General features: G+C 50.9%; 1 protein-coding gene across 15 annotated transcripts in view; it reads right to left on the bottom strand.

Annotated features, from left to right (window-relative positions):
- Positions 1-12,576, bottom strand: part of CAMK2G (calcium/calmodulin dependent protein kinase II gamma) — a 55,440-nt gene that overhangs the window by 32,605 nt on the left and 10,259 nt on the right. For all 15 annotated transcript variants that reach the window (XM_070364458.1, XM_070364451.1, XM_070364461.1 and 12 more), the window contains exons 3-5: positions 10,113-10,172; positions 2,834-2,888; positions 1,910-1,975 (exon numbers count right to left, since the gene is read on the bottom strand). In XM_070364458.1, the coding sequence (XP_070220559.1) occupies positions 1,910-1,975; positions 2,834-2,888; positions 10,113-10,172 (181 nt within the window). The remainder of the gene's footprint in view (positions 1-1,909; positions 1,976-2,833; positions 2,889-10,112; positions 10,173-12,576) is intronic.

Genomic DNA, 12,576 nt, shown 5'->3' with positions numbered 1-12,576 from the left:
AACATATCCAATTTGTTTCCAAGGAAGAATACCTCAGACTCCTGAGAAAGAGACACCCACCATCCAACCCTTTCCTCCTTCCTCTTAACCCCTATAGTAACTGTGTTCTTGGAGAAGAGGCTTGTGGTGGCAACTCAGGAAGGATAGTCCAGCCAAGCCTAAGTTGTTTTGGGGGTAGGTAAACATTTATCAAGCACCTATAAGCACTGGGCTGGGTATTGCACCAGCTGTATAGGGGACCCAGTGCCTGCCCTGAAGTTTATCATCTAGTAGGGGAGAGAAATGAGTACACAGGCATCATCGAGAAATAAGACACTTAAGAGAGTTTCAAAGAGGCACCCCAAAGAGCACTTCTCATCATGCTTTTGCACAGAAAAAGACAAACCAGCCTAGAGTCACATTCGGCAGCTGATTCTCAAATTCTAGAAGGCCGTCCACTTTCCAAACCATCCTCCACGCCTGTGGTCAACTCCCGGTGGAGTGCACCAGCAGTCCAGAGCACTGGAGAAAACCAGAGGCTGATTTCGGCCCCCCAGGGGACATCTGGCAACGCCTGGAGACACTGCTGGTAGTCACCACTGAGAGGGAGGGTGCTATTGGCATCGAGCAGATAGACGCCAGGGATGCTTCTAAACCTACAATGCACAAGAGGGGCCCTCACGACCAAAAATGATCCGGCCCGAACGTCAGTAACCTGGACTGACAGTATTCCTTCCTCTGAAATCTGAGGCTGGGGCTTCCACAAGAGCCAAAGTGTCTCGCTGGGTTCCTGGAGGCTGAGGCTCAGGCCTCCCCATAAGGACATGGTCCAAGAGTAGGCCGAAGAGACTTTAAGACTGAGCTGAAGAGGCGAGTCTCCACAGAAATATATAATTAGAACAGAGCCAAGCTAGCAGGGAGAGCCTTCTGGCCAAAAATGGCAAAAGTGCGAAGTGTCCCAGCAGAGCCAGGCCAAGCACACTGGTACAGTCACCGCCCCAGCTCCCCCTCCTCCCCGCAGGCTCCCTGAGCTATCGCCGCCTCCTCCTCCCGCCCCAGAGCCTGGTCCTCCCCTGCTGGCACTGGAATTCATCTCCCACTTGAGAATTTTTCCTGAGGCTGAAGCATCTGAAGCTGATCAGCAAACGTTGGCCTCTAAGGGTTGAGAAATCTGTGAGGAAGCTGTGTGTCCCCTTCCACGCCCCCAGAGGCAGCCAGAGCTGCCACATATGCCTGAGGAGGCTGCAAGCAGGACACTCAAAATCAGGTTGTCAGGACATCACCCTCAGAAAAAATCTGGGGTGGGGGAGGAGCCGGGGCAGGAAAGGCAGACCAAACAAGTGCCCAGGAGCTGTGGTGTGGGAGGAATTCTGCTGCGTCATGTGGAGAAGCTGCCAGGGTTTCTTAGAGGGCTGGGGGCTGAGGGGTGTGGCCGAGGAAAGGTCCTCCAACCTGAAAAGCTCGTCCTGGTGGTCAAGACATAAGGTGATGGTGGCTGAAATCTCCCAGGAAGTTCCCTGGTTGGATTATTAACCCAGACGTTTACACTCCTTTAGGACACAAACCATGTTTTCCCCATCTCTGGATCATTCCCAGGATGCCTTGTATGCAGTAGAGTTTGTCAGAAGAAGAAAGTGGAGATAGGGAGGGCCCTTGGGCCCTCATGAGTATACAGTGGTGCAAAGGAAAGGTATTTCTGGTGTGACAGGGTGAAAGAGATTTGTAAGAGCTTTGCAGAAAACTGATCTGGGAGTGCTGAATTATTAACTTCTAAGCATGCCCATGGAATGTAGCCTGAGTCCAACCCTACAGAATCTTTGTCCAGGTAAGAGCTCTTCTGACCGCTCCCAAAGACGGTTCCAACAGGCACAATGCCCTGCCCCCTAAGATGGTTAAGAGGCACACTTACACCTTAGGGCCCTCGTCTCACCTGGCATCGGCTTCACTGTAGTATTCCCTGGCCACAATGTCTTCAAACAGCTCTCCGCCGGTAACACTGCAACCAACAAAGAGGGTCAGAGGAGGCAGCACCCAACAGGTAACCAACAGCCACACTGTACAACGGTTTTAGAGACATGGCAACTCTACATGTGCTTCGTCTGCAAGCTCAGAACACACCAATCCTTCAATGAAACGGAGCTTCTTCCTGGGACAGTGTGAGCCCTCCCCACCTCCTGTACATTTCTGTCTATAATTTGTAGATTACCTAATACTCTGGTAGAGATGAATGTACAGGCAGTTAAGAGAAAATAACTGACTTATTCAAACAGTCTTAGCTTTATTTGAGACCAATATGAATACTAAGATCCAGCTGCCCAAGAAGGACTGACCTACTACTGAAGCTGAAGAACAATGAGACCAAGGACACAGAGACCCAACCCTGAAAATACCAAAGAGGCATTTCCATTAGGTGAAGAACTACTTTTAAGACATTAAACCACAACCAGAGTGGAGGAGAGACCAATGGGAGCCCAGTTTACAACTAATAAAAGGTGCCTTCAATTTCCCAGAATTCTTAAGGTCAGGCAAAGAGCTACGTTGTGTATCTCCGCTAAGGACAACACACTGAGAAACAAGGGGAAAAAAAGCATCTGCACAAGGTGTGCTGCTGAACAGAAAATGCAAGAGCAATGCCACCCCAGGGTCAGAGCCCTGGAGAACCACTGAGTGAGGAAGGAGGCCCTCGGCAATCTGCTCATGACCAGAGGATGTTCAAAATCAAACCTCTCTCCACGGGCAAAGGAGAGGAACCCTTGGCAGAGGCTGAAGACCCAGTTTAGGGCTTTTTCCCCAAGCCTTCCTCTTGAGCCAGCTGAAGGGAAAGGCCCCCACACCCTCAGAAAGTGGCACTTACAGGTCAAACACGAGGTAGTGAAACCCTTCTTCAGAAATACTGTCATGGAGGCGTACTGCAAGAGAGGAGATGGGGACAGAGATTAACAGAGAGAAAACCTGGAAAGCCTACTCCTCTCCTCCTTGGCCACCCCAGCCCTGCCCCATCCTGTCAGCCCCACAGACTCTTTCCCAAGAAGGGGCAGATGCCCAGCATCCCTGGGGCCAAGATGCAGCCACAGAGCAGAGATGACCAGACCCCAGGTCCAGGGCTCGGGTCGCCATCTCAGACTGCCTCAGATGTAGGCGAGAGACAGAAGCTTTGTGGCTAAGAAGTGAGGCAAGACGGAGAAAAGCAGAAACCTTCTTCTGAGAGGCGCTGGTCTCAGCGAAGGTGGTCCTGGGATGTGACGTGTGAGGGTGATGTGTGAGGGTGCAGTGCAGAGTAAGAAGCACCTAGGGATGCAGACCGCAGAGGGACAGAGAAAGGCAAGATGGGAGACCCTGGAGTAAATGGGAGCAGAAGAACTGGGGGGAGGGGAAGAAGTGGGAAAGGCACAGCCCAGCAGGCAACACACAGATTCAGGCAACGACAATAACCATTTATTAAGTGCTGACTTCATGCCAGGCCTTGAGTTAGGGTCTTTGCATACATTACTTAAGCTACAAGTATGTATCGAGTGCTGTGTGTGGTAGATGGTAGGATTTAGGAACGACATGGTGTCTACTTCAAGGAGTTTATTATTCCTGATGACCACTCCGAGATACGTATTACTCCCATTCCACAGATGAGGACAATGGAGGCTCAAAGGCATAGAATTTCTTGCCGAAGGCCAAAGATCTGGTGGGCCCAGATGTAAACCCAGCTCTTTCTGACTCCAAAGACTGGTTTATACCACTGTTTCCTACAAGAAATGTGGAGGAGCCCACACACTGAGGCGACAAAGCAGTGGAGCCTGGAGAGAAACCGCTCACGAATGTGCCCACAAGATGGGTACGGGAGGCTACTGCATGGAGCTGCAGTAAAAGCGAAAGAAAAGGCTGGTGAGCAGAATCTCTTCCCACTCACAGCCTCCAGAGCTCCTGGGCAAGAGCCCAACCTGATGCTGCTGAGGTCTCCTCTTCAAGCTTCTGCCCACAAAGCCACCTCAGGGGGTTAAATGCCAACCGCCCCCCTCAGCATCATTCTAATGCAAACGCATGTCTGCTCTGATCAACCCTCCTGCTTGGTCCCTTCCCTCACCTGCACTCGCCTGATGGAGAGCCTGTGTCCCAAAGGGCTCCCTCTGTTTGACCTTCACACAGTTCCAGGAGCTCCTCACTTCAGGAATGGCCTGACACCAAACCGACCAGTGAAGCTCTTAGATACAAAGAAATCTCTTGTGTGTCAGGCCCCACCAGCTCGAATGATACCTTCCATTTCCAGTGTGAGGGCGTCTCCTCAGGACTGGGGCACTTCCCTACCTCCCCTTGCCCCACAGCAAGATGGGCTGAATGTAAAATCCAGGCCCTCAGCCATCACTGGAGCCCTGTGCTGTTCCTCACTTGACAAATGAGGATTCGGGTCTGCCAGGGCGAGAACCAGGGCCCAGCAATTGTTTATGCTTCATACTGCCGACCTTATTAGATCTGATCTGGTTACTCAACCTCAAAATTCCACCAGAACTCAGTACTTCTGCGATTTCCCAACAGAATCAAAGGCGGGTGGTACTCCTAAGATCCCTCCTCCTCAAATGATTCTCTCCTGTACTTGGGCGAACAAGTTCATACTTCTCTAGGCCTGTGGGTGACAGAATGAAGAAGCTACAGCCAGACCCCTGCCTCCCCCCTCCCCTCACTAACCCAGGCGCGCTCAGGCGAGCTCCCCCAAAGCCCTGTCACCCCCGATCCTGACTTGCGCTTCTTTGGTCGGAATGGGTGGCTCACTCCTGACTTGCGCTTCTCTGGCCGGAATGGGTGGCTCACGCTGAGCCCTGCTGCAGCTGCTGCTCCCTTGCTTCCAAAAGGACTTTCCATTTAATTAAAAATTTGCTATTAAAACGCATTAAAGTGTGTAATACAAATAATCCCCTGGAAATCAGCTGTCCCAGAAGCTAAAGACCAGCTTCATTAGGGAGGTGACTAACAGCAGCGGCAGGAGGCACTAACAGGGCAGCAGGCACGATGCTAACAGTGACTCCCAGGGGAGTCCTGGCACTGGCTATCTTCCCCAGGACCCCTGATCCCAGACCCACACACCCCACCCCCTGCCCCGAGCCCAGAAGGGCAAAAAGGGCAGGCACCCATGCCTCTGCCCAGACAGGGAGTCATCGGCACTTGCCCTTCCCCAGGAAGACCACACACAGAGTCCAGGTGTGAGGAGCCGGGGAGGAGAGTCAGCTGAGCAGAGCAGCGAGGGAAGACTAGTCCTCCCAGGCCGCCCAGCCCAGAGCTCCGCTTTGATGTGTGTCCCAGGGCCAGGCACGGCCAAGGCAAGGAGGGACAGGTGTGGAAGGCTCCACCACTGAGCAAGACTGCTATCTTTCTCTTTCCATTTGTAGAGAAAATGAACAGGGGGCTGAGAACAAGAGGAGAAACTTGATTGCACCACTCTAAGTGCCAACCTAGCAGATTCGCAATAATAAAGATCCAAATGATAATACCTAACACTTAGTTGAGCTGTTTCAATGTGCCAGGCATTATGCCAAGAGCTTTACACATGTTATTTGATTGAACCCTTGCATTAGCTCTGTGGGGTAGGTACTTCTATTAACGTCTGTGTAACAGGACAGGAAGCAGAGGCTCCAAAAGAAACCCACCCAAAGTTACACTGAGTGGCAGAGCTGAGACTTGAGGCCAAAGCAGGCCAATATTAAGATCCCTAATTTTGTAGAACTGCCCGGAGGGAGTCACTTTCTCCATCCTCCTGGGCAAAGGAGCTCTAACCTGTCCCTCTTAGCCCTGGCCATTCTGACTTGCTCAACGATGTCCCTGTGGCAGCCTCCCTGAAGCAGGCGTGGCTGCTCATGCCATGGACGCAGCTGTGAACAAGAGAGACCCAGCAGCCTCAGGGGGGACGGGCTTTAAAGAAGCACTTATACAAATACATAACCAAGCATTAGGGGCTGTTGGGGAGAAGTAAAGGATGTATGGGGGGAAAAAAATCCAATACCCAGGCCATTCCATAGTCATGAGAGGGTATGGAGGCCAAGAGAACCAGACCAACCCTGGACAGGAAGATGTGGGAAAAGAAGCATGAAGCATTTGCTGCATTACAGTCGTAAACCTAGTTATTGTTCTTTACAAACTGTGGAAGGAAGAACAGGCCAAAAACAACATACTCAGTGTCTTATACCTTCATGTACTGACAAAGCCACAACCCAAATCTTGTGGCTATTTCCAATTCTTTAAAAACCACCCGACAGTATGCCACATTTTAACTAACAAACTTTGGTCAAAAAAGCACTGACAAAGTATCACTGTTCATGCCCATGAAAATACAGGGCGGGGGAGGAGGTCGTGTCATCCCAGGGGGCTAGCAGGGGAGTAAAGGCTGCCCTCCAGGAAGGAGCAGGTGGGCAAGATCTCGGAGCTGCTCGCCTATGCTCCAACGTTTCCATCTCTTTCTTTGCAACTGTTATTGCTACACTTACTATTTATTAGCTGTGTGTGGCCTGGGCCCAACGTAAAAGGCAGCCAGGCTTGAATAACATGTGTCAACTGAGTTGGGGCTGGAGGGACTACTTCTGGGAGCTGGAATCTCCAGTTTCATTATGTCCATTTATTTCTTAGGACTCGTTCACTTGCTCAACCTTCTCAGAACTCCATTAGGAGGCATAGATGACAAAACGGAGGCACGGGTAAGTAAAATCATGGGCCAGGGGTCACAGCTGCCCAGCAAATCCCAGATTCAGACCCAGAGGACTGGATACCAAGGCCACAGACCTTTGCTTCTCCGCATGCTGAACCAGCAGCAGGAGCTTCACCTGGAGACGTGGGGCAGCTCAGGTCCACCCCAGAGCTACTGAATCAGAATCTGAATTTTAACACGATCCCTAGGTGATTCACAAGCACATGAAAGTTTGAGAAGTACTGCTCTAAACCACAATGCTAGGCTGTGATCGAAACTGCTGGGGCAGCTCAGCACGAAGGAAGACAGAGTCTATTCATTAGAGGAATTCAGAGCAGGGAGCAAGCAGATCACAGGTAGAAGACACTTCATTCAGACTCTAGACGGTCAGCACTACTGCCATTTCTTCCTCTCAACTCTCACCTCTGGCCACTCTCCCAGGGCTCTTTTAGGTTCTGCAGTATGCCTCAAAACCAACAGGCTTTTTTTAAAAAAAGACTTTATCTTTTAAAACAATTTTGGGTTCATAGCAAAACTGAGTGGGAAGCACAGAGAGCTCCCACCTACCCGCTGTCCCCACACACGCACAGCCTCTCCCACTATCACCATCTCCACAAAAGAAGCAAGCTCATCACAACTGACGAACCTACACTGACACAGCATTATCACCCAGAGACCATGCTTTACATTAGGGGCCACTCTTCCCACAGACTGTCAACTCCTGGGGTAGAGTATCTATTAAGAGAAAAAACTGGGGGTGCCTGGCTCCTTGTACCAAATACCCTTCTGAATGCAAGTGCCGGTGAGTCTGACAACGATCAGGGGTGGACCACGTGCTCTCTGCTTCCTCACCTCTGCACCACTCTTGGGCTGATCCACTAGTATCCCTGTGGGATGCAATTAGCAGCTAAAGCCAAAAGGGCCACCGCTCTGAAGGATGGAGCAGTGGAGAGAGAAGAGGGACAGCGAATTAAGCGGACAAAATGGGCTCCTCTTCTGCCACAAGCCAGGTCAAGATCCATGGCAACCCCCATCTCCTGGACCCACAGCTCCCTCATCTCTAGGAGTCCCGGTTCCCACTGGAGGACGGACAGCCTGGCCAGATCATTCTCCCAGAACATAGTCCTGACTACTCACCCTTCCTTCTCCCTTCCCTTGACCCCAAATAGGGCCTCAGACCAAGGCCCCCAGGGTCTGGGAGCAATCATGAAATGAAAGCACAGTTCTAGGCAATGAGACACTGACAAAGGGAGAGAGCCTTGCCTGGTCTTCCCTGAGTTTTGCTGTCTCCCTAGCAGAGCAGATGGCTGGGGGAGACAGTCCCTCCATCTGCCTTGATTCTGCGCTGGGGACTGGTGGTTAAAGAAGAAGGGGCTACCAAACCAAGTCTAAAAGGTTCAAAAGTATATATCTAATTTTCAAAAGCACAGTAAAAGAAGGCTGGAGTATTTTCCAGCTAGAATTCCAGTTCTGTACTTCCTGGTTGGTTCTCAATTGTCTTTGTCCCACTCTGACCCTTCTGTGGTCAATCACACCCATGTTGCAGGTAATGAGGACATGGTTCCACCTCCCGCACCATGGACCCCACCCTTTGTTCTCCCCTCCCTCCAGGCGGGCAATTCATCGTTGCTCTATGAGTTGGTCACTTGGGGTGTAAGGAAAGGAAGTTGTCCTCAGACCCTGAGACCTGGGACTGGAACACCAAAATGCTTCTGTGCTTGCGGATGGCTTTAGTCACCCACCAGCTTTTTTTCTCCTGTTCTGCCACTGCTAGCTCAGAGTGACAAGCTCGTAAAGCCCAGAGGGACCAGGTAAGCAGTAGAAAGTTAACAGTATAGACAGTGGCCAGCAGGCTAAGGGGGCAGTCACTGCCCAGGTCCAGCTGATTCTGGCCATGCATGGATGTGGGCTCAGCAGAGCCAAATCTTCTGATTTGAAAGATTGGGAAATAGAATTTTTTTTTTTAAATGTGAAATCTCATTTTAAAATACTGGCAAATAATAAAAATATTTTTAAACCACTAAGCCAGCCAAACAAAACATGCCTGAGTTGGTGACTGCTGTTTTAGCTGTTTCTCTCGTCGTTTCTCTCCTACCCAAGGCGACAATTTGGTCCCCACCATGGTGTTTTCAGGTGAGGGTTGAACTTCAGAGAGCTCAGAGGTTCCCAGCCCAGGACTCGTGGGCTGAGAGGGGCTGGCTTCGTGCAAGACGGCACCAGGCAGAACTGAGTACCAGCTATGCCAATCTGTGTCACGTGTAAGCCAAGCTGCTGATTGCCATCTATAAAGCTGTGCGTGGCTTCAGTTCTGGTTAGCTCAACGCTCCCTTCCCCTCGGGCTGGAGTACGACCCCACTCTCCCGTGTCAGAGCTCATGGTGAAAATCCCAGTCCTAGGCCTGTGAAGCTGGAGGCTGAGTAGCTCAGGAGGGAGCACTGAACTTCAGCAAGTCACCTCACAGTGCTGGCTACCAACCCAGCAGAGTAGGCAGCCTCTGGAGCACCCCTAATATTTAGGCCATGCCTGCAGGAGATGGTGATGGACAGGGAGGCCTGGCGTGCTGTGATTCATGGGGTCACAAAGAGTCGGGCACGACTGAGTAACTGAACTGAACTGAACTGACGAGCATAGAAACTCACTGTCCTTTGTGATAATTGGAGCTTTCAGGGAAAACCTAGGAGATGTTCCCTGCTTTTCCACCTCATGTCAAGCCTGGGGTTTCTGCTCAGACGCTGAAGCCAGCCCAGTTTCTGTCCCCTCCGAGAGAAGCACCAAATCGGGGCCAACGCTTTTGGCAAAGACTACTTCAGCTGAACAATGTAAAACTGAGCCAGAGTGGGTTGTGGCAGGCAAACCTCCTCAGGCTTTAGAACAACCAACAATGTGCTCTTGTCCCCCGAGTCAGGGTGGGAGCGAGAGAAATCCTCTTAATTTTTTCTCCTTCTCCAGCCGAGTGGCTCCTGCCACCCCTGCTTCAGGGAAGCCAGGCGGGTGGGCAGCTTGCTTTCCTGGCTCCGGGGAATACGAATGGGAGCGCCATGGAAACCCCCAGAGTGCACAGGACACCGCAGCAAGGAACAAAACTCTTTCAAGGCCAGAAACAAAGTGCAGACCCTTTGCTGATGGCCGCGGAAGGCCCCCGGCGAGGGGCGCTGGCAGGCCACTCGCCCCGAGCCTCACACGCCGAAGACCCAGCCCTCAGCCCAGAGACGGAAGGAGAGGGGAAGAAAGGGAGCCTGAAACACATTCCGATGCCTCACTCCCAGCGCTGAGATGGCACCACAGGAAGGGAGACGCTCAGGTCTCTAAACTAGAACACCCCAGAATTCCAAGCTGCGATCCTGCTTGGGTAAAAAAAGGCACCAGGCAGACGCCCAGGGACAGAAGTGGTTCCCCACACAAAAACAGTGGATCTCTGTTCTCGCCACCTTCTACAAAATGCCCAAGACATGCTCTATATAAGGGCACTTACCGATGTTTGGATGTTTCAAAAGTCGGCATATCCGGGCCTCACGTTCTAGTTTCTGGTGATCTAAAAGTGGAAGAGAGAAAACGAAAGCTATCAGACATCCATTCTATTTGCGGCCACTTGGCTATTCATATGCCTTCAATTCTTAGGCACCTACTATGGCCCTCTTCTTTATTTTTTTTTTAAACAATTTGCTGAATTAACATAGCAGGTCACAGCAATTCTGGAGACAGGTATTAATGACAACCTTTTGCCATGAAGCAGTGTCTTAGGAAAGCTTCCCAAGCTAGTGAGCGGCAGAGCCAGGATTTGAATCCAAGTCTTAAAACTCTGGTGCTCTTTCCACCACAGCAGGGATTTTACTGGGCCAGGGTGTCCAGAATTTCTTCCTTGTTGAAAATACTAATAATAATGGCTAAGTTTTATTGAACACCTACTACATGAACATATATTGTGCTAGGAGTTTTGCATATATTCTCTAATGCAGTCTTCATGGCAATCCTGAAACATAACCATGCTGACAATGGAGACTGATAATTTGAAAAAAAAAAAAAAAGCTAATGTTTATTGAGTGCTTACTTCTACACCAGGCAGATACATCTTTTAATTTAGTCTCAAAACAACTCTTGGAGGTTGGTAGTATTACGATGCCCATTTTGCAGAAATCCTGCTTCTTCCCAGGACCCGCTTGGCTGCCCACTGCTGGGAGCTCTGGCCTATTGCCATGCATGTTCTGGGGTCACGCTGCTTTGGTGAAATGACCAGAATCCAAGAGCCCACAAATCTAAGCAAGATGTGGTAGTTGATTCCTTCCAGAGGAAGGCAGAGCTCCAGGCACAGAAAGAGAGGCTGCTACTGCTTAAAACAAGGTAGCCTAGAAGCCCCAGCCACTCTACCCCCATCTCTACTTGCTGAACTCCACAAAACCACCTCCTTCACAAAGTCTTCCCTGTTCCTCCCAGTAGACTGTGACTTCTCTCCTCATGACCCAGCTCTGTCTCCCACAGCACCTCTTATAATTCTCACATCACACATTTAAATCACGTATCTTTCGGTCACAAGCTCTTCAGAGTGGCACCTCCCTGTGTGATGCTTCCTAGAGTTCCTTCCACATCAGAGGCTTAATAATGGTTTATCAATAACATTGACAGTACTAGTAAAAACTATTCTTTACTAAGTATTTACTATACGCTGGGCAGAGGCACAGACAATCTTATTTCATCCTCACAGAAACCCAGTGAAACGGAGGATCTGATTAGCTCAGTTACATTGCAAAGGAGGAAACTGAGACTTAAAAGTTTCAAGTAACCTGCCCAAGGTCACACAAACAGGCACCAGAGGCAGGTGGTCTGAGCCTAGAGCCCTCTTTCTCCATCGCTATGCTATGATGACAGGATCAGGAAAAATGAGAGCATCAAGTCAAGACACCAGACTTTAGGGGCACAGTCCAGTTCACCCCAACTCCAACAGGTCTAGGCGGGTACCGTCCCTTCCATACCTGCCAAGCGAGTCCTGAGTCCCTTGGTAGTGGCTTGTGCCCACCCCACCTCTACCTAAACAGCAAAGAGCCTCTGTAAAGCCTCCCATGACCCTCACAACCATCCTACCAGACAGGACACTGACTGTCCGCATTTCACAGATGATAAAACAGGCCCAGAGAAGTTAAATAATTCACCCAAGGTCCTATAGCAGGAATGGGAGAGAAGTGTGAATTCAAACCCAGGCCTGCCTGAGATAACACATGGATTACAGACGAGAAGGAACTCATATTTACTGTCTCACCAAGCACCCTCAGCTCTATCCTAAACGTTCCCTCTAGGGATGGCTCTGCTCTGTGGAAGAAGGAGGTAGGGGCAGGCAGAGATTAGTTCCTGCTGCCCAGCTAATCTATCCCAGCTGCCCATAGATCTGGGTCAGGCCTTCTGTCCCACCCTTGAGTTCGGTATGGTGACTGACAGGGATGCAGCCAAGAAAGCCCCAGGTAGTCCCACACTGCCTGCGACCCCTCGGGGCCGGGACCTCCAGAAGGCGGTGCAGTTGAGGAAGCGGCACTAGCCTTGCCTGGTGATAGGGGGCTTGCTTCTTCCAGCCCTGACTGGGGGATGTCAGGGCGACCCCACCTTCCTCCCCAGCCCTGGTCGTGGGATGGTGGTACCAAGCAAGCCACTAAAGCTGAAGACCCCCCAGCCCTCTCTCTCACCACTCACCTCACACCCTCCAACCCGCAACTCTCGGGCTGGGCTGCCCGGGCAGGTGCAGGAGAGCAGTATCTTGCGATGCGGAGGTGGCAGCTGAGGGGAAGGCCCAGAAGATTAATGTTTATCTCCTCCCTTAAGTCTCTTACTGGCTAATGGTTACAGTTCCACAACAGCAACGGCACTAAAAATAAGGGAGCTCTGGCTTTATCAGTGACTCAGAGTGGGAAGAGAAGAGACAGTCACACGCCCAGCTCCTCGAAGGAGCTGCC

This window comes from Bos mutus, chromosome 28 (assembly GCF_027580195.1).
Source record: "Bos mutus isolate GX-2022 chromosome 28, NWIPB_WYAK_1.1, whole genome shotgun sequence".
NCBI classification, from domain to species: Eukaryota; Metazoa; Chordata; class Mammalia; order Artiodactyla; family Bovidae; genus Bos; species Bos mutus.
The sequence above is the reverse complement of the archived record's forward strand: the minus strand, read 5'-3'. Positions and strand labels throughout refer to the sequence as shown.